The 23,026-nt window shown below is 45.8% G+C and overlaps 2 protein-coding genes across 2 annotated transcripts; one reads left to right on the forward strand and one right to left on the reverse strand.

Moving 5' to 3' along the window:
• The first annotated feature begins 1,753 nt into the window (after positions 1 to 1,753).
• RNF181 (ring finger protein 181) lies at positions 1,754 to 4,977 on the forward strand. Its single transcript, XM_048512720.1, has 5 exons — positions 1,754 to 1,938; positions 2,112 to 2,251; positions 2,959 to 3,068; positions 3,171 to 3,245; positions 4,735 to 4,977. Exons 1-5 carry the CDS (start codon positions 1,850 to 1,852, stop codon positions 4,792 to 4,794), a joined length of 474 nt encoding a protein of 157 aa, XP_048368677.1. The 5' UTR covers positions 1,754 to 1,849; the 3' UTR covers positions 4,795 to 4,977.
• A 2,249-nt stretch (positions 4,978 to 7,226) lies between these two features.
• Positions 7,227 to 22,548, reverse strand: TMEM150A (transmembrane protein 150A). Its single transcript, XM_048512717.1, has 8 exons — positions 22,355 to 22,548; positions 16,360 to 16,591; positions 13,385 to 13,432; positions 13,181 to 13,267; positions 12,695 to 12,762; positions 10,098 to 10,225; positions 9,384 to 9,561; positions 7,227 to 8,509 (listed from the first exon to the last, which is right to left on the reverse strand). The coding sequence occupies exons 2-8, from the start codon at positions 16,422 to 16,424 to the stop codon at positions 8,268 to 8,270; spliced, it is 816 nt and encodes a 271-aa protein (XP_048368674.1). The 5' UTR covers positions 16,425 to 16,591; positions 22,355 to 22,548; the 3' UTR covers positions 7,227 to 8,267.
• Between the last annotated feature and the right edge of the window lie 478 nt (positions 22,549 to 23,026).

The following is a 23,026-nucleotide window of genomic DNA, read 5'->3' on the forward strand; positions in this document are numbered from 1 at the left end:
CATTTTGATCTCTTTCATGCACTCATGACACAACCATGGTTGTGACCATGCTCAAGTTGAAACAAACCTACAAATGTAACTTGTGGGCCACAGTGATCTGAGCTAGTCTTATGGGTGGAGATGGCCATGTACATTTCTTGCATTTGAGACTCAGCAAACATCTCTCCCAGTGTCCCAGGTGTAGCAATGACTGTAGTTTCCTTCTGAGGAAGCATCCCCGCAAACCAACTGATTGGGGGACCATATATAGGACATAACCTTATTACCATGTGAGCAACATAGAGGCCTGGATTGTGTATATTCCTGTTGCAGCATCTGCCCCTTCCTGCCTAGTCTACCCTTTGGAAGGGATCTTCCCATGAAGATGTTGCCTGTTACTGTGTTTACCAAGTTTTATGAATTCTACCAGAAATGGATATCTCCCAGCCAAGTTCTAAAGGTTTTATTTTGTTCCTGTAAACTCCTTAACTCAGTTAACTTTTAAAACCCATGCAAGCCAATTCACTGCAACTTTATGGCTGATCCTACAGGATGACAAAGAAGTCCCATCCCAAGATATTATAGCTTGCTTTCTTTTAAAACAAAACAAAACAGGAACCACATACCATAGACAGTCGGGAAATGGCAACAAAAACACTGGATATTTCTCTTCTTTTCTGGTATTACATCCCAGTCTGGTCAGGAGAATGCATTGTTGCTTGAACTTAATCATGCCCTGGTTACATCTAGATTAGGTTACTGCAATGCACTCTGCTTGAGGCTGCCCTTTCAAAAGTGTTTTGAGACATCAGTTGGTACAGAATGCCACCACCATATCACTCCAGTCTTGACCCATCTACATTGGTTCTCAATCTACTTCTGGGCACAATTCAAGATACTGGTGGCGACCTTTAAAGCCAAAGGCTTGGGACCAGCATACCTGAAGGACCACCTATTTCTTACAAACCTACACAACCACTACAGTAATTTTTAGAGGCCCTGCTTTGAATGCCCCCATCTTCTGAGATTAGGTGGGTGCCAACCTGGGTAAGGGCTTTTTGGTTGTGGCACCCAAACTTTGCAAATCATCCCAGGGACTCTGGTTTGTGACTTTCTGTTACATAAAGCTTTTTTGTTTCATCTGGCACTTTCCTCTGTGAACCATCCCTTCTGCTCTATGTTTTAATTTTTTGTTTTTATATATGTATTTTACCTTTGGTTTTAATTGTTCTAATGATATGCTCTTGCTTGGTTGTAATGTTTTTAAGATGCATGTTTTTAATGTTATGTGTGTTTTTAATGTTAGCCGCCTCAGTGACTTTGATGTAGATGTTTATATCCCACGTCTCCCTTCCTCTATTTTATCATCACAACAACCCTGTGAAGTAGGCTAGCCTGAGAAAGGGCTGCTGGCTCAAGATTACCCAGCAAGCCTCACAGCGTGAGAATTCCTAGTCCAGCACCACAATTTAGAAGTAAAAGAAGGCACGCATGAGTATGAATGCAGTTCTCTGCCGGCTTTTGGTAGAAAGGTCCATCAATAGAAATAGAGATTTATTTCCAGCAGACGCCCCCTGAATTGGGTCGCAGGGAATGCAAAAGGCTGCTCAGATTTACAGCTCCGTTCCTGTAAGACGGCAGCAGGATCAGGCCCACAGAATGGAACGGCATCATCAATCTAGAACCGGTGAACTATCATTTGGATTCGGACCGCCTCTCAGCTCGGCCTGATTGGCTCTGGGGCGCAGTCCCTAGAACCCGCACGAGCCAATCGCCGTGTGGGAAGTTACGCAGCCGCATTCGGAACCGAATCGCAACTTGCTGAGTCGTGCCTGTGCCGGGTTCGGGTCCCCGGGTCTGCAGCTGCGCCATGGCCTCCTATTTCGAGGAGCACGATTGCGAGCCGGGCTCCGGGCCGCCGGAAACCCTTCACCGCCGGGCGCTGTTGGAGCTGGCCAGGTGAGCTGGCTGGCTTCCCCGCGTGAAGCTCCGGGCCCGGGGTGTCCAGCGGGCGGGATGATGGTAGATCCCCCTGGGGAGAGGTTGCGGGTCGCTGCGGGCTCTTCCGCAGGCTGTTTGACGCTTTCTCCTGCAGCCTCTGGAGCGACCTCTTGACTGTGGCTCTCGCGCAGGTCTCTCTTCCATGGCCTGGACCTCGATCTGGGCGACTTGCAGGGTGACGACTGGGAACACCGCCTTCCTCCTCCGGCTTCCAGGCGGGTTGTCGAGAACCTTCCTGCGGTGCAGGTGACGCCGCTACAGGAAGGCGCAGGTACGGTAGGTGCTTCGCCGGGCCCCTTGGAGAGCACCAATCTGAGTGTTGGCCGGGGTAACACTTGGCATAGCCATAGCCCCTCCTTCGGCCTTCCGTGAAGCAAATAAAATCCACCCCGCATAAAATAAGGGATGGGTTTGGAGAAGCCAGGATGGGTTTTAAACAGAGTACTTCCTTCGTAGCCATTCGTAACTTTGCCTTGGAAACACACTGGGTAATCTTGGGCCAACAACCTACTCTCAACCCATATAGGGTCATTGTGAAGATAAAATTGAGGAGAGCAATATAAGTTGCTTTAGGTCCCCAACCGGGGGGGGGGAAAGGCAGGGTACATTGAAATAAATAAAAATAAAATATCTTCTATGGAATAAAGAGCAGAATACATTATTGCCGCTTTAAAACCTGTACATTTCACAAGTATTATTCCTCATGGGTTTACAAATATACTTTAAAGATCTTTGGTGTTTCTATAAAAGGCTTTGATTTCCAGGGAAAAACATGGCGTGTTCAAGTGCATAGATGATCTCTTATTAAAGTATGGTTTGCATAAGGTCTACAGAAGGCATTTGAGTAATCTTAGAACCCAGTTTTTAGGCGAATTTGAAGCACAGTTTGAAATAGTCATTCTGCATCATAGTGGAAGCATTCCACCTGCTGAGATCATTGTTTCCCTCTTTCCACATCTATTTTCTGCACTTTTCCAGGGCTGAAGTGTCCTGTATGCCTGCTAGAATTTGAGGAGGATGAGGTAGTCAGGAAGATGCCTTGTGAACACTTTTTCCACACAGACTGTATCCTTCCGTGGCTTAGAAAGGTGAGAACCAGCACAGGGAGATGCTTTTAACTAACACTGATTGTGGGGGGGTGGGGGGTGTATTTCCTGGAGTCTGATGCTCAGTCTTCCTTTCTTGCCCAGACCAACTCCTGCCCCCTCTGTCGGTATGAACTGCCTACTGATGATGAAACGTATGAGGAGTTCAAACAGGACAAGGTGAGTGATGGGCTGTAACTCTGGCAGAGCTCAGTTCAAAGCTCACCTTAGCCTTGAACCAGAAAGGCAGGCAGGAATAAACAAGCCACTGTCTCTTGGCTTCCTTAGTTAAAGATATTGCCTACATTACAGGCTCACTTTATTTTTCACGGAAGTGTCTAGATATAGGTCCTCTGCAATCCATGGAGTTTTAAGGAACTATAATAGGTGTTTCCCTGCAAAGACCTACATCATCCTTTTGAAGGAGGGAAGGTTACAGAGGCAACAAGATGCAGGTACATGTTTGGGGCCAGTCTGTCCACCTCCCTAACAATGCCTTTATTGTATTCTGCATCAGTGTTTGTTGTAAATACACTATACACTAATAAGAGAGAGAGAGTGCAGTATTGGTTAAGCATCTGAGCTGTGAATTGGGCAAGCTAACCGTTCTGCTGTAATCTGTCGTAAACCCAGCAAGATGGTCTTAGGCAATGCTACTCTGGCAACCATTGACCTATTTTGCAGCCTATTATAAAATTATGCTGGGCATTCAAAAGCAATGTGCATGCTGAGAATGTATTATTAAAGAAGAGAAGAAGAAGAAGAGTTTGGATTTATAACCCTCCTTTCTCTCCTGTAGGAGACTCAAAGGGGCTGACAATCTCCTTGCCCTTCCTCCCTCACAACAAACACCCTGTGAGGTGGGTGGGGCTGAGAGAGCTCCGAGAAGCTGTGACTAGCCCAAGGTCACCCAGCTGGCGTGTGTGGGAGTGCACAGGCTAACCTGAATTCCCCAGAAAAGCCTCCACAGCTCAAGTGGCAGAGCTGGGAATCAAACCCGGTTCCTCCAGATTAGATACACGAGCTCTTAACCTCCTACGCCACTGCTGCTCCAGGTGGCTTGGATGATGTCATAATACTTTAGAAAGAAGACCCTGGAAGAGCTGTAAAAATATTTGCAGAACTGAGGATACATGTAAGGGAAGTTGCAACAAGGTGCAACTGTGTCTGAGTTCTCCTATGGATTCCTATTGTGTGTCAATGTGGAGAAACTTTGGGGGAGCTGGTAAAGTTGAAACTGCCACTCTGACACCTTCTGTATATTTTAGCTAAATGCCACTGTGTGGACATGTGGCCCTTTTTTGTGGAATAAATTTTAAGTTACCCCATTCTGTCCAGCCCCAGGATTGTGCCATGTGCCAGAGGACATTTAGAGTGCCAAGACGGAGTGGTGGTGATGAAACCTAACATTTGTCCCCCTTTTTCTGTAGATCAAAGTTTGAGTCCAGTAGCATCTTGAAGACCAACAAAAAATTGTCAGTCACACCTTTCCATTGTCAGATACAAATATGATTCTGTTCTGTTTGTATCTGATGAAGTGAGCTTTGACTCTCAAATGCTTATACTCAGGAAAATTTTGTTGGCTTTCAAAGTTAGTCTGGAGTCCAATTTTGGTGTACTACCACAGACTAGCAGTTATCCATCTGGAACTTTTGCTTTTGTGCAACAGATGCGGAGGGAACAGCAGGCACATCGACTGGAGTATCTTCATGGGGCGATGTATACATGACAAAGCCATTCCTCGAGACCTCCGTACTCTCTCTCCCACCGCAGCACTGGGTGATTACCTGCAGCTTCTTCCATGGCTGGCAAGGACCAGGGTGCCCTTGGCACAGAATTCCTCCTCTAGCCAAGGGCTTTTTGCATGGAAACATTGTCTTCTTCCAGGATAAATTTCTTCATGTTTATTAAATTCCCTGCATGGTGTGCTTTTCTGTATCCTTTCCCATAAATCTGTTGAGGAGTGTTTTTTTTAAAAAAAAGTCCCCCCCCCCCCCCATCTCCCCTGGAAAGAATGGAAACCAGCTTGGGATACTCTGGGAGCTAAAGAAGTGGATAAACAACTAGTTTCCCCTACACAAAGACCCCTTTCTTCCTATTTCTGCCTCTTGTTCCCGAATGACACAAGGCTGCCCTAGGTTGACTTATCAGTGTTTCTTGTACATTTGTTGCAAACGGGGTGAATCTCATGAATTCACTATGTTCAGTAAACTAGTTTCACCTTTTTCCATATATAACTTTCCATATATACTGCAGTTATGTGCAGGTATAGTTGCATCTGTTTTTGTTTTGGAAGCTTCATCTTGGGTGAAGCATCCTTCACATACTATAGGGTGGTGTTTGTTTACCAACTCCCCCCCCCCCCCCCGGAATTCCATGTTTGTGAATATTGTTTTTTCTGTTTGTTGTGGGCTTTCCGGGCTGTGTTGCTGGCATCTTCAGAGATATATCACAGAAAAGTACACACTTTTCTCTGTGATACACCTCTGAAGATACCAGTCACAGATGCAGGTAAAACGTTAGGAACAAGATCTTCCAGACCACGGCCACAAAGCCCAGAAAGCCCACAATAATCAGTTGAGTCTGGCCATGAAAGCGTTTGACAATACATTGTTTTTTTCTGATCAGTGAAGATGCTATGAGGCGAATTTGTCACTAGCTCCGTCAAATAATGCTATACATTTATATATGAGTGAAAATGAAGAAAACTTGTACCAACCAGGCTACAATAATGACTTCAAAAATTAGTTCTCCCACTGGAGTAGCAATTTACTTATAACCAAAATAATGTTATAATTTTACAAACAAAATGTTTTGGAAAAATTGTTTACATTCTCCCAAAAGAATGTAAACAATTTTTTCAAAACATTTTGTTACTGTTTGTAAAATTATTTTGGTTACCTATAAGTAAATTGCTACTCCAGTGGGAGAACTAATTTTTGAAGTCATTATTGTAGCCTGGTTGGTACAAGTTTTCTTCATTTTCACTTTGGTGTGTACCTTCCCCTTTTGCATATACATTTATATATGTCATGAAGACGCTTGCAAAAGAGCTGTGAATTAAGAATGAATGCAGCTGATAACCCCAGGAAAAAAGGCAACCCCTGCAGCTGATGCTCCCTAAACACACGAGAACAGCTGATCTTGCAAACAGCACTATGTGGCCTACCTTTTTGTGTTGCTATGTAAAGGCAGCACAACAGAACTTAGTGAAAGGCTTACCTACCTGACTGGTTATCTTGGCAGCCAAACTGCCCCGAAGTTAATTTTTGTGTGTAGCTACACTCCAGTTGGCTAGAAACCAGCACAGCCATGCTAGAAATTTGCATGGGTTCCTATTGGCGTCTGCCCAATTTCTCTTGCCTTGTCCTCATGATTGCTGCCTTTTCTCCATCACAGCAGTTGAGGGATGTATTTTTTGCAGCTGCCTTCTAGGTGTTGCAGGGGTGGCCTAGAAGCATGGTATAAGTATGCTCCAGTGTTCTGGGAATGTCTGTTTGCAGAGTTCTCCTGTAGCAAAGCTGGGCTGTGAGCCTCAGTAGAATAACTTACCTCCCCTTTCATAGTGTACATAAAATACACCCTCACTCCTAACTCCTGGCTTCAGGACCTTGAAAATTTCACAGCCTGCATTGACAACAGTTTGTAGGCAAGGTTGGAAGAAGTGTGCAAAAAGCGACAAGGAGCCCTAGAGCCAGTCCTCCCGCTTGGATTTATCAGCTCTGGCTTCTAGAAAAAGCAGGACTGTGCCTAAACTATGAGTTGGTGATGTTTTCACTTGCATTAGGACATGAAGTGAATGCCAGAGACTCAGCCGATTGACACTGGAGTAGCTACACAAACACTCCTGCTGCCTTTTCCATTCCAGTATTTGGTTCGCATCACAGAGGACTAGATTTTTAAAGCAGTCACTCCAGCCTAAAGGCTGTATCAAAGGCAAACACTAGTTACCATAAGAACGTGTCACTACTTGGGGCACTTCAGGCCAGCTAAAGCCCATTTTGTTGCTGGCTGCACTCTCACTCCAACTCTAGATTCCTCCTTTTGTGCGCAGGGCATGTAGGAACAGTAGATGAAACAGCCCCGGAGAATGGAATGGGCAATGCTGCAGGCACGTGCCCCTTTTGTTGTTTCCTCCCCACAAAGACAGGACAGAGCAGCTCTGATACAATTCTCTTTATACACATTTTATATAGAGATATATAAAAAAGTTCTAAAAAATATCCGAACATTTCACCCAAACAAAAAGGCTCAGACACGTGAGGCCGAGGACCAGAAGCATTCTTATTGCCCATCCCAGTTGGCAACCCGCTATGGGAGAGGCCAGGAAATACAGGATATGACACAGTTTTGCGAGAGGGAGGGTCTGTCCTTCTGCTTGTGGCACGGCCCCGCCTTGTCCCTTGTCTTTACTCCAGGTGCAGTGTGTGAGGCATCGTGGTTTGTGTGTTGGTAGGAAACATAACTATTTCCCATATGCTGGGGATGTGGCGCCCACCCAAACTGAGCGTGAGCAGCCTTTGCCATTAGAACTATATGCATCTCCTGCATTCCTGTAGCAGCTTGGTTATGTCCTGTACTTACACTGAGAAGGTAGGTAAGTGGGGAGTGGCAGTGAGACCCAATCATATTCTCATGAGCAGCCATCATTACAGGCACCCAAATAGCAACCCCAAAGCCTAGGTGGCCAAAATCTGGCCCCTGCTCTCTGGGAAACTGGAATCAGGCACTGTTTATAATGAGACTGGAAACAGCAGTTTCCCTTTGGCACTGGATTGCTAGCTCCAAGGGGCAGTAAAAAGCTGAGGCCACGATCCCTCCCTGGCAGTAAGCCCCAATAAGCGGGACTTCTGGGCAGACATGCCTATGATAGTTACCATAGCAATGCCCAGCAAAGATGGGAAGGGAAGGTTGCCATCATCCAAGCTGTAGCTGGGGACCTTGAGAGGCCTGCTGTTTTGCAGCACATCTCCCTTCCAGCACCTAAATACAAACAGGCTCTGGCTCCCAGCTGGGCAGTGGCACTCTGAGGGAAGGGGTGAAGGAACCGTTGGCAGCAGTAATACTTTTTCTTAATGAAAAAAAACCCCCCTCTTTTGGTACAAAAATCCACCAGAAGATGCCCCTCTTCCCCCACTGGGAGAAAAAAGGAGCAGGAAAGACAGGCAGCTGACTCCAAGAAAGCCTTCCCCTGCCTCTCCCTCATATCATGGCAATGCTCTCAGGGTTACAGTTAAGGTGTGTGGAGGTGCTGCTGCTCCCTGGGGACTTGCACCCCCTGCTGTTCGCATGCTGCAGCGCAGCCACCAAAGTGTCGTTGGAGACGGCACCGAACTCGTAGGTGAAAGTGCCGTAGAAGACCAGGATGTCGATGACAAAGAGCCATTCGCAGATGGCAGCCAGATGCTGCAGGTGGAAGCTCTCGTGGATGAAGAAGATGCCACCTGACAGCTGGGGTTAAAGAAAAGGCAGGAGGGCTCTGGAGTTGCAAAAGGAGACGGGCAGGCAGGAAGATTCGATTTCCTACTAGAAGCAGATGGCATGCCAAAGCAAGGCTGGAGAAATGAGGTCCAGCAAAATGTTGGCTGGTTACTGTAGAGAATATAGTATTTTACTGCTAGGATGGCAAGATGGGGGTTTTCTATGCAAGGAGCCAGCACAGACAGAGTCTGCTTGCCTGGCTCCCAATCTATTATTTGGCCACAAACAGATCAGCACCTCAAACCCTTGTTTGAAGCAATGGACCAGCACAAGAATGAGGTCCTACTGAATGTTGGCCAGACACTGCAGAAAATATGATCCTTTTCTGCTTGTCTCCCAGTCTATCCTTTGCCCAGAAATAGATCAACACCCCAAACTGTCTGAAGCACAACAGCACTCTTAGCTACAACTATTCATGTGATGGCCATAAGCAAAGGGTGGTGGTGGTGGTATGCAGCAGTAACCAAGAGCATCTCCAGTTAAACTGATGTGGTAGCAACCTCACAATAGACACCAACTATTCTAGGAGTTTGTCCTGTCTGTTCTGGCCGGGACCAAAACGACCTGAGACTGAACAGCTGCTGCCTGTCAAGAGGGGATAATAGTGGTCTTGACAATGGTCTGACTCGGTATGCTACAGCTTCATGTGATGCCACACAGCCAGTTTCCTCACATGTGCCAAGAATGTGAGGTGGGGTTTTTCACTCTGAAGGTACTTCAGGCTCACCCAGGAGAATGGAAACCTCTGGTCAATGCAAGTCCTCCCCAGTTACAACACTCTCCTTCCCGCTCCCTCCCCCTCTAAGTGACCGGGCACACGCTGTCAGAAAAGGATACTGAGGACAAGGGAGATTAAGGCCACAGTAGTAAGGAAGACGCGGAGATGCGCCATCCAGAAGTCCAGGGCAGAGACCGCAACATGATAGGTGAGGACGCACTGAAGGCAGACAAAGAGCAGGCCGGCTGGAAAGGCAACACCAGCTCCGATGTAATGAAGAGATTTGGCATAGTCCACCTACAGCACAGGGAAAGCCCAAACACAGACACTGAAGGCATTTTGCTCTACTCTTGCCTCCAAACTTTCCCATAAACTGGGGGCAGAATTGGTGTCTTTTCTAGGCCAAACAGAATCATATGAGAACAAAACCTTTTATGCCTCGTCTTGAGATCTGATGCATACAATTAAATTAGTGCCTCTTCTAGCACAGTATGAACGATAGATGCGGAAGAGAAAGTCTATTCTGCCTACTCCTTTAAAAGCAACCAAGATTCACTCACCTTACTTCAAGGTGAAATCACCTTTCTGGAGGCTACAACTTCCTCCTTCCCCAAGATGGGATGCAATAGTACCTTCCTTCAGTAGATACCAAGTATTCCAGGAGCTTTCCCCTCCACTGCTCTCTGTTCTGGCATGGACCAAAATTCTGCTTCCCCAAATCACAGGGGAAACGGATCACTCCAGATGAGAAGGGACTTCACAATAACTTTCCTAAATAGAGACTGCTTTGCTGCTTCGGGCATGATGATCACACCCCGCCCCCGTTCACCAACCTGGAAATTGCCAACCACGACCAAGCCTGCAGCGTTGGTACAGCCTGTAATCAGTGCTGTGGTGTTCACCCAGGAGTTGTGACTCTGCTCTATCAGCTGCCCATAGCGCAGGCAACAGATCACCACCACTGTTGGGGGAAGCAAGAGAGACAGTTTGAATCCTTGGGAAGTGAGTCCCAGAGGTTCTGCTCCAAGTCTGTTCGAAAGAAAGCAAAGCCGCATGCGGGGTTGGTCCTTCAGAGTGGTGGTCTTTTTAACATCTCACAAGCTGTGCTGCAACTTCATGAGAGTACAGAAAGGTGCAGAAAACACCTTTCAGTGGCAAAGACATGCTTGAAAATGCATGGCAAATAACTGGCAGAATCTCAGAAGCAAGGAGGTGACTGAATAGGGTTGCCGGCTGTTTTAAATTTTCACTGTCCTTGCTTCTCCCAAGACTTGCAAGACTAAAATACATGATACAAAGCAGCCGGAACTAAAGAATTCTGCATATCTGCTTGTTTTGTACAATGTATATAGATTTTCACAACACTGCCTGGCAGTTTAACCTGTACTTTGTGATTCTGGTGCCTAATCCTCAGACAACATTTTATCTAGACCCTTGGTGTCAAATTCGCAGCCCTCCAGATGTTATGGACTACAGTTCCCATCATGATGGGAACTGTAGTCCATAACATCTGGAGGGTCGCGAGTTTGACACCTGTGGTCTAGACCTTTAATTTAGCAGGCATGTGATCCAGGCATTTAGCAGGTTACATGGAGCCCAGGTTACAAGCCTCTCACAAACCAAAAACATTTCTACATCTTTTAAAAAAAAGCTTGTGGCAGATTCCGCATGGGCCAAAAACAGGGGTGTGAAAACGGTGCAAAAGGGTTTAAAACGGTGTAAAAAGATTTACATCATTTTCTCATCGTTTTCACACCGCTGTTTTTGGCCCATGTGGAATCAGCCCATGATTTTATGGACTTAATTAGAGCTATCACCTAATTTAAGGCACGCTTTTGTGTTTTTAATAGCTTAGCTTATTTTTATATACTTGGCTTGTTTCTATAAACTCGTTATTTTATTGTTTTAGTTGTGAGTTACAGCTGTGAAGCAGATTCTGGAGAAGTAGTAAATATTTTTATAGATAGACAGACAGACAGACAGACAGACAGACAGACAGACAGACAAACAGACAGACAGACAGACAGACAGACAGACAGACAGACAGACAGACAGACAGGGTATTGTAAATGTCTCTGTGGCAGCCCCACAATTATGGAACAGCCTCTGCAGGAAGGTGTGCCTGGCCCCCAACCTTTAGGTGGCAGCTGAAGATGGTTTTATTCATGATGACATCTGTTAAGTTCTAGTTCTTCTGCCCATTGAAAGTTTTAAATTGAAGATTTAAATGGTTGAAATTAGTGTTTTTTATGAATTTTATTTTTCAAATATTTTAACATATTTTATTGCGTTTTGTTGTTGTTTGCATTGTAAGCCTCCTTGAATTCCTACAGGGTAGAAGGGTGGCTAATAGTAAATAAAATTATATGTGTTGTAAACTGTTTAAATTGGACGAAAAACAGCAGCATTTGGGGAAAAGACTTTAAGTACTGAAAGTTAAGTTTCAAAAGAATGTCTGTCCATGCCTCTGTGTTTGTGTGTTTTCATAATATCACCTACCCAAAGTGTGTATTGAAAAAAGGTAGTTATTTTTTTTAAAATTGCTTGATTTGTGAGGACACTTTTTTGACCATTTAAAAAACCCTCAAATTAGTTGCATCTTCAGACTGCTTTTTACTAATTAATTCTGCAGTTCTTAGGGAACTTGTTTCTGACTTGCTTATACTCTTCCATTTTTTCTCACAGAACTAAACACAACTGCAGCATACAGGTCGAAGTTCCTGATAGTACCATAAGGTGGAGATTCACACTGTCCTTTAGGAAAGTGCCACCCACGGAAATCATTCATGCTGTCTTTAGTGAGTTGTATGTTTATTTGCCTTGCACATTTTGTGGATTTCAAGGTGTGTGTGGGTGGGGAGAGAAGCTACTGAATGTTTAACAACAACTGGATTACATCCTATGTTACCTGGAGAATCTCAGTCAACAATTTTTGTCAAAGCAATATTTATTATTTTAATGTGCATCTTGTCTCACTAGCAACTAACATTTCTATTTCTGAAAACAAAACCCCTGGCCTGCAAAGCTCTTCAGCATCCAAACAGCCCTGACGCTGACAAGAATATCTCCAGGAAGCCCTTTGTCAGACTTCAGCATGCCTCTTGGAGGTCACCTCTGCCTCTTGAGCAATCAGGCAGGATTGCTCAAGTCTCACAGGTCAGTATAGCGTCAACTGCCAAGTCGTTACAGTTTCCTCTGCAATGAGACTTCCTGTACTCTCCTTGAAGATCTGGCACCTACTCTGGAAAATTTTGCTCAGCTGGGAACCTTCCCTGGGCAGTAAATACTTCAGGAAGGGAGGAGAGAGGAGACACACTGCCAACAAGTTGCAAGGGCCGATGAATGACTAGTCTTAGGGCTAGTGCCACTGGCCAGCTTTTGTCTTCCCAGTTAAGCTGTCAAAGGTTGACAAAAAGGACGAAGCACTCACCCATGAAAGCCCCAACATTTCCAATAAGGCTGAAGAGGCAACTTTCAGGAGGGTAAGTGCCACATTTACTGAAGGGAAAAAAAACACAAGTGGTTAGCAAGGTCAAGAAGAACCAGCATGAAAGCACTTAGCCAGAGGTGGGATCCAACCAGTTCTCACCACTTCTCTAGAAGTGGTTACTAATTTTTTCTGAGTGCCGAGAAGGGGTTACTAAAGCAACCTCCCTGCCCAATAGGGACTGGAGGTGTGTGTGTGGGCGCCACCGCCACTGTTTGAATCCCACCACCATCGGAACCTGTTATTAAAATTTTTGGATCCCACCACTGCACTTAGCCCCAAAACTGTTGCCCAGTTTATGACCCTCTAACACCTGCTTCTGCCACTACTGCACCCAAGCTATTCTCCAAGCGAGAACTAGCTCGTCCCTAGGGATGCAGGAACACTGCCCCTCTTGTTTGGAAGATCCCAAGGTTCCTTCCTCCTCACCTGATCAAAGGGATATCCTCCAAGGTGCAGCAGGTTTTTGGGGAGCCATGCTTGGCAGGTTCTGAAGAACAGGACTCATTGTAGGACCTACAACACAATTAGAACATTTTGATTAGTGCTGTAGAGATCTCAGGGAAAAGGCAAACACATTGAATACAATGGGTCTTACAGGATTTTATCCATCTGCCTGGTGAAAAGACTCACCAGTTCTCAACAGGGCATACGTGGTGATTCATCACTGCCATGGCATACCTGTGAGGAGCAGAAACAGCAAGACTTACTGTGCAGAAGGGAGGGTTGATGATTAAACCAGAGTGCAGCAAGCATGCATTGAAATAGCAGTATAATGGATGAGGTGAAAAACAATTGTTCAAAGAATAACCCCCCACCAACCTTTCCAAGCTAATTCTTCAAGGTTGAACGCACTCTGTTAGTTAAAAGCAGACAAAATGTCTCTGGAATGAGTTCCACTGAAATAGAATGTAATAACATCATCTAGGATACACATACACTAGGTTTTACAGAGAATTCATGCTTATGAGAGACTTCCTAATGACCATAAGGGCCAAGGTCAATAGTGAATTCTTCAGGCTGCCCAACTGTTAACAGAGACAAAACTGTGTCTCCTCTGCTCCCTGAACCACCAGTAGGCCTGCTGTGTGCTTTGAAAAGGTGTTAGGACCAGTTCAAGGAGGCAACTGTCCCTCCTCCCCTGATAAAAGATCAGTGCATGTCAGAAGCTTAGGGGAAGATGGCAAGCCTAGCAGGTGATAGGAAGGAATCCTATTACCCTTCCCCTGGGAATCCACTGGAGTCCTGACTTGGAATGGATGGCTGTGATTTCCAGGGCCCAGTTACATAGCCAATTGTCTTGAGACACAATTGCTGATTTGTTCATAGAAGCTGAAACACATTAGTCATTCCACACACGAGGGATTCCAGGCTCATCACCTTCCTCCCAGTGTAAGGAGTCCTTGCAGTAAAATGCACACATCTCCAGCTGGATGATTCCACCAAGAAAAATGTTAGGGGAAAGTTTCAGCTGTAGAAAGACCCTAGCAGCTGTTTTCTCAAACCAGTTTTTGGGATTTTTAAAACCTGAAAACTCACCCAGATGTGCCTCTGGGAATACCACCTTTGACCTCCAGAATATTCTGGACCTCTGCTGTCTCCAGAAGCTCAGTTTTGATAGCTATCTCTAGTTCTAGACGAGTCATTCTTGATCTTCCGCTTGCATATCTGCTCCCAATTCCTGCCCCTCCTTACAGGCTTCTACACATAACTATGTAGGAGGAAGGAAATCTGCTTCCTTCTGGAGAGCAATCTTCCCAGTGTGAAAAGTCATCAAGGCTAGACTAACTCAGACAAGAGGAAAGGGGTGTTGGTCACAGTCACAGAGACTGTTTGTCCTTGGTTCTGGCAAGTAATCTACCATGTGGTTGTGGTGGGTTTTCTGGGCTGTGTGGCCGTGGTCTGGTGGATCTTGTTCCTAACCCTAACCCTCTGTGATACACCTCTGAAGATGACAGCCAAAGATGCAGGCGAAACGTTAGGAACAAGATCCACCAGACCATGGCCACACAGCCCGGAAAACCCACCCCAACCAGTTGAATCCGGCCGTGAAAGCCTTCGACAATCTACCACGTCATAGCAACTTGCCCAAAATGCCAAGACAGAACAGGGTTTGTACCCTCAGGCTTGTAGCCTTCTGGGTTAGAGATGATTAGCAGCTTTGTACCAAAAATGCCTCGCATTTGGATCAGGGCTCCTGTGACTACACGAGCATTGGAATCTCCTCTCCCATATTAACGTGTTTGTATAGGCAGCTTGCGCAGCACCAGCTCTTTGCATGTGATCCAGAAAGGTGACTTTCCCACTGCTGCACAAAGCGATTGCCAGTAGCAACCGCACCAAGGCTCCAAAGCTTGACTTGGGCCTAGGAGCCAGAGCATTTTACGCAAGCTGCCTGACGACAGCACCGTACGGAAGAATTAATCTTGCTCTCTTGTAAACCAAAGCATAGTATTGCTCCCACTGATCCCTTAGAATGGAACAGGCTCAACGACCTGAACTACGATATATAGTAAACGCATCTTGAAAAGGAGAGCTGTATCTCAATTACATTTGTAACGGTTCTTTCGCTTCCCCTTTCACATACAGAGTTCCTCTCCATGGCTGCAAAAAGGAACTGCAGGGTAAGTTAAGGACACACCTAGTTTTCTGATTTTTTTTTTTGTTGAGATGAAGACAACCTACTACTGTGAAGCTGCCACAACGAGGAATCCCTCTTTCATTGGGAATGTGATTTTTGCTGTGAAATTGTGGGAGGAGGTACCTTTCACGTTCAAACAGCTGCTGCTATTTCTCCAAGGGGAAACATATCCCCTTGATGCTAGACAGCAGCAGGAAGCACGGCATTCACATCTGCTGCTGGAAGCATTAATAAACATTAAACATGTTGAAGAGCTGGCTCCACACACAAAGGTGGGTCAATTCTACAAATCATTGATATGCTGCCTTACAGCAATCAGTATAGAACACCTGTGACCTTTAAATAACACTAAAAGGCAGGTGGCTACCAATCTTGATCCTCCTTGATCTGAGATTGCAAATGCCTTAGCAGACCAGGTGCTCAGGAGCAGCAGCAGCAGAAGGCCATTGCTTTCACCTCCTGCATGAGAGCTCCCAAAGGCACCTGGTGGGCCACTGCGAGTAGCAGAGTGCTTGACTAGATGGACTCTGGTCTGATCCAGCAGGCTAGTTCTTATGTTCTTATGTGTGCTGTAGCAGGGATATGCCCAGATATTTTGGGAATATATTCAGATAAGCAAGCCACACAAAGCAAGAGAACAATCTAGAACTATGTGGGAAGGGTTAAATCCCTCATTTGAAATTTCTAGCAGGAAATTATTAAGAAATACTTTACAGTTTGAAGCCAATTGCACCCTCAGAAGGCAGAGCAGTCTTGGCTTATGACAACTTTTGTCTAATGGTATCGTCGGGAAAGCCAGCCTTCCAGCACAGTCCCCAAGGCAGGTTCTTGTAGCAACCGGACAGAGCTCAGAAGGAGAAGAAAACCCCAGTGCTTAATTGACACAACCCACAAGGTAGCCCTACATTCTTTCCCTTTCTACAGACAGCAAAAAAAACCCCCAGACAAAGTAAACAGTCAGTCTTACACAATCCATATTCCAGTAATCGAGAAGGTAGAGAGGCTAATGGGGAGGACGATCCACGCTGTCATTAGTGTGTGCAAGTACACAACAGGTGTGTGGGGGAAGGGGGGAAATCAGATTGGGGGGAGGGGAGGGGAGGGGAGAGGAAAGGTAGGAAAGGAAAGGAAAGGGGAAGGTTCGGATGGGCACCAGCTACCAGCAGAAACCTCCAACTGGAACCATCAAAAAGCACCTCCTGGAAGAGAAGCAGGAAGAGAAGGAACTGTAACAAGATTTGCCACAAAGACAACATCTGTTTCGTGGGGATCAGCAAAGGCACCGCAGAGATCGTTCTGTAGCCTATCTCAAGCTTTGCTTCAGTGGAAGCAGGTTCTGCTGTCCTTTGCAAACACACCAGCAAGCCAAAACACGAGAAAGAAGCATCATCATAAGTCAGTGGTGGCGAGCCTATGACACGGGTGCCAGAGGTGGCACTCAGAGCCCTCTCTGTGGGCACGCGCACACAAGAGTTCGTCATGTGGGGGGGAAATCGTACCCCCCCACACATCTAGGCTGGCCTGGGCTGCTGGACTTGAGGTGCGTGCACCTCAGCGAGCAGGGAGGACTTGGCTGGCGAGCCTGGTGCCTGTGCTCCAGGTGGCTGCTGCCCGAGGGGGGGGGGAGGGGGAGAAGAAGAAAAAGAGGTTGGATTTATATCCCCCCTTTCTCTCCTGTAGGAGACTCAAAGGGGCTTATAATCTCCTTGCCCTTCCCCCCTCACAACAAACACCCTGTGAGGTGGGTGAGGCTGAGAGAGCTCGGAAAAGCTGTGACTAGCACAAGGTCACCCAGCTGGCGTGTGTGGGAGTGCACAGGCTAATCTGAATTCCCCAGATAAGCCTCCACAACTCAAGCGGCTGAGCGGAGAATCAAACCCGGTTCCTCCAGATCAGAATGCACCTGCTCTTAGCCACTGCTCTTAGCCACTATGCCACTGCGAGGCGGCAGAGATGCTAGAGAGGTGCAGAGCGGCACATGTGGGACTTGCTGGAGGCTACAGCAGGTTGGCCCCTGCTCGAGGGGGTTATTCAAGTTAAATTGCTGCGTTGGCACTTTGCGATAAATAAGTGGGTTTTGGGTTGCAATTTGGGCACTCGGTCTCGAAAAGGTTTGCCATCACTGTCATAAGTCAGCCACAATAGTCCCGTCTCAAATCAACAGCATTAATGTGTACAGTTCTTCATTCAACCACTCTTGATACCATCATGAATCAGTCCTGGCTCAGATAACATCATGACTCAGAGTTTCACAAACCAGTACAGGGTGACCTCCTGCTCTCCCCTTTAAGTGGGCAGCTGCAGTAAGCTGCCAGGAAACTGGTTTCAAATGGCAAATGCCAGAAAACTCAACCTCGTACTCACACGTCATAATGCAATATTTTCTCCTTTACAGACTTTTGGCATTCCTTCAGCATCAACTTACTTCCTAGTCTATAGACCTGGCCTCCCATTCCTTCCTTCAGCCATCCAACAGCATCTTTGTCAAGCTTGCTGTCCAGTCTACTGCCAACAACACAGTCCCAAGACTCACTAAACTAGACCAGTGGTTCTCAACCTTCCTAATGCCACGACCCTTTAATACAGTTCCTCATGCTGTGGTAACCCCCAACCCTAACATTTATCCATTTTACAGATGGAGAACACTGATGCAGAGAGTCTTAGGCGACCCCTGTAAAAGGGCCGTTCGACCCCCAAAGGATCCCGACCCACAGGTTGAGAACCACTGAACTAGACTAAGCTTGCTGCCTTGATGTGGAGATGGCTGGATTCTCAGCCAGGTACCAATTTTCTAGTTTTCTCAGACCTGAGCCTAATGAGATCTTAGCTCTTCAGGGAACAAGTAGGGTTAGAGAGACCTTTGTCAAAATATGTTAATTTCAGGCTTCCTAAAAATACCACCAAATCAGGACTGTGCATAGAACAAGCCAACAGGACAAGCCACCTTCACTCATGTCCTGGAAGCATCTCTTACATGGGCAAGGACAGCTGGATAGTCTCTAGGCTTCTCTCCAGTGATAACAAAAGATTTCTTTCACCCATGATCTGACCTGGGTTACAGCAACTTGCTTTCCACATGGGCAAGGAAGGCATCACTTATGACCTCAGGCATCTGAAGATCTTGTGAATTAGATTGTCCGCTTTAGAAAACTCTGATTAAGAGTCCTTACCGCTCTGCCTCTTGAAATAGTAGGAGACTGTTCTTCAGCAACATTCTAAAATATCTGGCACAAAAACACTGAATGGAATCATCCCTCACAATCTCTTCTGGTATACCTTGCCTTGCAAATATAGATTTGCATTGTTGGATCACTCATTTACTTGATATAGATTTTCGGCAAGAACCAACAGGAACACAAAGATAATTCCTTTTTGCTATTTTGTGTGGCAACATCAGTTCTTTCTGGTTTTATTTTGAAGGTTAGACATCTGGTACATTAATGACCCAAATCCTTGTTTTGAGCATATAGGTATAAACAATAAACAGCCTCTCAAGTCCTGCCTTTTACATTCCCTACTCACTTATGTATGCCATTTGCTACTTAAGTCTTATTATATGGGCAGGCAGAAATTCCCAGGCTCAGATCCTGAAATCTATTAAAGGACCACAGCCAGTCAGTTACGAAAAAGATCCTTCTCTTCCTGAAGCCCTGGAAAACCTCCACCAGTCACAACAAAAAACACTAAGTTTGATGGACCAATGAATAAGGTAGCTTTATATGTTTAATTCCTGTCTGCAGCCCAAGAAGCACAGTTGTCTTCTGGAATTTTCATTTTTTTTTCTTTAGGGTCATCCTGCAAAACAGCAATTTAAGATTTTAAAAATCCTTAACTGGGAGTGATAGCTTCAGATTCTTTCAGCTTCAGCTCTGAGACTGGCAACTAAGATATTATCAAATGTATAGCAAAATGTTTCCTCCAGACTAATTTATTCTTGTCCTGCACATGCATTGAACAAAGTATTAGCAATTACAGTGGAACCTTGGTTATCGTTGCTGTCGGTTTTCATTGGTTTCGGTTTTCTTCAGTGAAAAGTTGCCTCGGTTTTCGTTTGTTGCCTCGGTTTTCGTTGGTTTTCATCAGTGCGCACATGCTAATTTCGCGACAAAAACTCGGTTTTCGTCAGTTTCGGTTTTCGACAAGGTTTCCTGGACGAATTGCCAATGAAAACCGAGGTTCCACTGTACTGACTGATAATTCTGTAGATGTTATAGGATACTTGAAGGAACATTAGATAAAAAGAGTCTTTCATAATTGGCTCCAATAGTCAGAGATCTGCTTACACAGTCACTTTTCCAATGGATTGGTAAGTTCTTGAACATGCAAACACATCGCTCTTTGAGTAACTGTCAGAGCTTTGGAAGCATGTACTACAGATTTAACAAGAAAAGTGAGCATGTCTACTACAACACTGCATCTAATCCTGAAGAAATGGTATGTATGGACTTTCACAGGTTGTCTTCCTAATATAACACTTCTATACATGAACTTTTGTTGTAGCTCTTCTAGTTGCCTAAAGCAATTTCATAAACTGATATCTAAACACACTATCTTGGGCCAATGGTATCACTGTTGCCATGTTTTCTGTCTAGCAAAGGTTATCTTCTCTTAGAAATCAATGTAGATCACCCTTTGGACGGGACATTTCAACTACAGCCTCTCAGATTCACCTATGTCTTGAATATTGTGTTTCCAACATGGCATATGTGCATTATTTTCAAACTGAACAGTTTCACATCTCTTGGACAGAAAAAAATCCTCATCTAATGTTGGCATCACCTTTATTTTTCCACAAAGCTGAATCCCATAGGCCACTTACAAAACACATGAATTACTTGTGAGTTTATTTTTAACCTCGTAAATAGTTTAGGCTCTGAAAATGACTTTCTAATCTGAATTAATATCCTACTGCTCCACTACATCTGTTTCTATTAACTTTTAAATCACATTTACATTAGTCATGAGCCTTAAACCCAATTACAATTTGTGTATCAAAATCTAGTCACTGTAATTTTAGCAGATACATCATCTCAGTATCTGCTATTCAGATTATATTTGTCAGAAATATTTGTAATTGTTTTCCACTGTGCATTACTGATGTTTGTTAATTTTGCAAGTCAGAGTTAGACATATCTCTGCTTTCTAGTTTTATACATTTAAACACAATTATTAATATTTGCCACATTTGTTGCATTGTTTCCTATATCCTGGATGCTATGACCAGCACCACATATAGCAGGTTTTTAAATACATCACTAGGAAACTTATTTCTGTTCACAGCTTTCCATTAGTGCTAGGGTTTATTTTGCTCTTTTTAATAGTACTTTTGTTCTCTATAGGTTTTGCTTGCTTTTCAACTGCCTATAGGTCACTGCAACTGCTTTGTAACCAACGGTCTACATCCCCTGCATATTCTAGACTTAATCTCTCTCAGTAATCTGGCTTTCTGTCAGACTTTATGCCACACAGCATGAAGTCTTTCACTAAGCAATCCACACAACTTCCAGAGTTCACAAGTGTTTGCTAACAGCTTTAGATGTGAATCCAGGGTCACCTCTAAGACAAACAACGTTTTATTCTTGTATACGCTTTTGTGTATAAGCTTTCGTGCACGCAACAGTAAAACTTTATTCACTGTAAGTGTGCCATTGGAATTTAACTTTTTTCAGTTAGATTTTCTCCTTAATGTCAGGTTTAAGTGAAGAATGCGTCTTTTATACTAAGAAGTTGTTCTTGGTGCACATCATGCTTCCAATGTACGTCTTAACACTTTGTTTTTTCCTAACTACACTGTTATCACTGGAAAATACAAAATATTTCTTGCCATGTGAAAAACAGTGATGACTAAAGTCTGTCTTTCTTTGTAATCCTCACTTGCAGCGCAGTACAACTCACCCCCTTGTGGCTATTTTTGCTGTGGCAGTCCTTTCCAAGCATAATTTTCCTGGAGCTTTTTGCTGCTCCATTATTTGCTTCTCGTTTTTACTTCCAGTTCCTGTTCTGATGTGTCCTTAACATGCTGCAAACATTTCAGGAGACTGAAATGTGGAATAAACTTTATTCATCTCTGCTTCTATTACAGTTCATCTGAAACAATGTCTGGTGCCCTTTGTTTCAGTTATACTAATGTTCCCCCAGATTCCTCACTGCATCCACTCACGGGACCTGTTGGTTCCTGTCATCATTGCAGACAAGAACGGGGTGGGGGTGGGGTTTTTTATGATTGGGAAATAAATGCACAGTAAATACAATAAATACATATTTAGGCAGCAGAGATTATGCCCCTTGCCTCCCGCACCCCAAATCTGTGTTGAAGACCTGGGTGGCCACCTCCAGGGAGAGAAGATATTTGCCCTGGCCACCAGTTGCAGAGTCAGGGTCCAGCTAGCCAAGCTCCCAGTCAATGGAGAGCTGTTTGGGTGACCACAATAAGAACCCCCGTCCTATTTACAAGCGTGCGGATTGCCTTGAAAGGAAATTAGTCCTCCGCACATTACCGAGTTGCCGGGATTTCAGCAGACTTCCCGACAGAGACCAGCCGCTGCTTCCCCCGCACATCTAGCAGACGATCACCTACTTGGCTCCTGGAGCTCGCCGGCCAAGCACACGCGTACCAGGAGCCACCAGGCGAAGATGCCCGCCAGGCCCTTCTCACCCCACCAAGGCCAACATCGTGCGAAAGCAAACCACCCGCCCTGCCCAGCTCCAGGCGCCCCGGAGCGGCCGGACTGCTCCACCTCCGAAGCTGCAGGCCATGCAGGCGAGGGAAAGCGGCGAGAGGCGCGGCTTGGATGCCCCCCGCCCCGGGCAAAGTGCAACCCGCTGGCCTGCAAGCAGGGCGCTCCAGGTGGCAAGCCCCCCCCCCCCCCGGACACGGCGCTCCCCAGTTCGGGTCCTTCAGCTGCGCGGGAGCCCAATGGCTCCTGCTCAGCGGCCACCGGGTCTCCTGCAGACTCCCTTACCCGAGCCCAGCTGCAGCCTGACGAAGCGCGCCGCCACCTTGCAGCCCTTGCACCGTCCGAGGCAGGCAGGCAGGCAGGCAGGCAGGCAGGCGAGGCCAAGCCGGCCTCTCCGCCCCCCCTTCCCCAGCCGCCCACCCGAGCGAACAGCACCACCCCGCCCGCAAAACCGGGGGAGGGAGAGGGTCGGGAGCGAAAGATGCAGAGGCAGATGGGAAATGTAGTCCTGGGAGGCCCAGGAATTCGGACCGGCATGCATTTTTAAGCGGCGCCGCTGATGGCGGTTTCCTCCGGCTGCTGGGCCGGATGATGCTTTTCCTGTGGGGCAGATCGAGCTTGGGGAGGGGGGCGTGTGCTGCTCAACCTTCCTTGGTAGCTGCGCTCCTCCCACCTCCGTTACTTCAGCTTGTGGCATCTCTAGCAGGCGGAGGAGAGATTTTGGCAGTGCGATGCTGCTGTGTGTCACTACTCCTGACTAAACCTATCTCAAGCCTTTAAACTGCATAGATTTTAAAAGTAGACTACCGGGTTCACTGCAAAAGCTGCATGTGTGTGTTAAGTGCTGTCAAGTAACTTTACAGCGACCCTATTGTTAACAGACTTACTCAGGTCTTGAAAACTGAGGGGCAAGTTTTTCTTAATTGAGTCAATCCATCTTATATTGGCAGACCCAAC

The sequence above is a fragment of the Sphaerodactylus townsendi genome, linkage group LG12 (genome assembly GCF_021028975.2).
Source record: "Sphaerodactylus townsendi isolate TG3544 linkage group LG12, MPM_Stown_v2.3, whole genome shotgun sequence".
NCBI classification, from domain to species: domain Eukaryota; kingdom Metazoa; phylum Chordata; class Lepidosauria; order Squamata; family Sphaerodactylidae; genus Sphaerodactylus; species Sphaerodactylus townsendi.

Excerpts from the sequence above, each read along its gene's own strand:
- TMEM150A (XM_048512717.1), bottom strand. The coding sequence starts at position 16,424 with ATGACAGCGTGGATCGTCCTCCCCATTAGCCTCTCTACCTTCTCGATT. Across the intron at positions 13,433-16,359 it reads ATTACTGGAATATGGATTGT|GTATGCCATGGCAGTGATGA; the intron begins GTAAGACTGACT and ends TGCTCCTCACAG. Across the intron at positions 12,763-13,180 it reads GAGGATATCCCTTTGATCAG|TAAATGTGGCACTTACCCTC; the intron begins GTGAGGAGGAAG and ends TTTTCCCTTCAG.
- RNF181 (XM_048512720.1), top strand. The coding sequence starts at position 1,850 with ATGGCCTCCTATTTCGAGGAGCACGATTGCGAGCCGGGCTCCGGGCCG. Across the intron at positions 2,252-2,958 it reads GCCGCTACAGGAAGGCGCAG|GGCTGAAGTGTCCTGTATGC; the intron begins GTACGGTAGGTG and ends GCACTTTTCCAG. Across the intron at positions 3,069-3,170 it reads TCCTTCCGTGGCTTAGAAAG|ACCAACTCCTGCCCCCTCTG; the intron begins GTGAGAACCAGC and ends TTTCTTGCCCAG.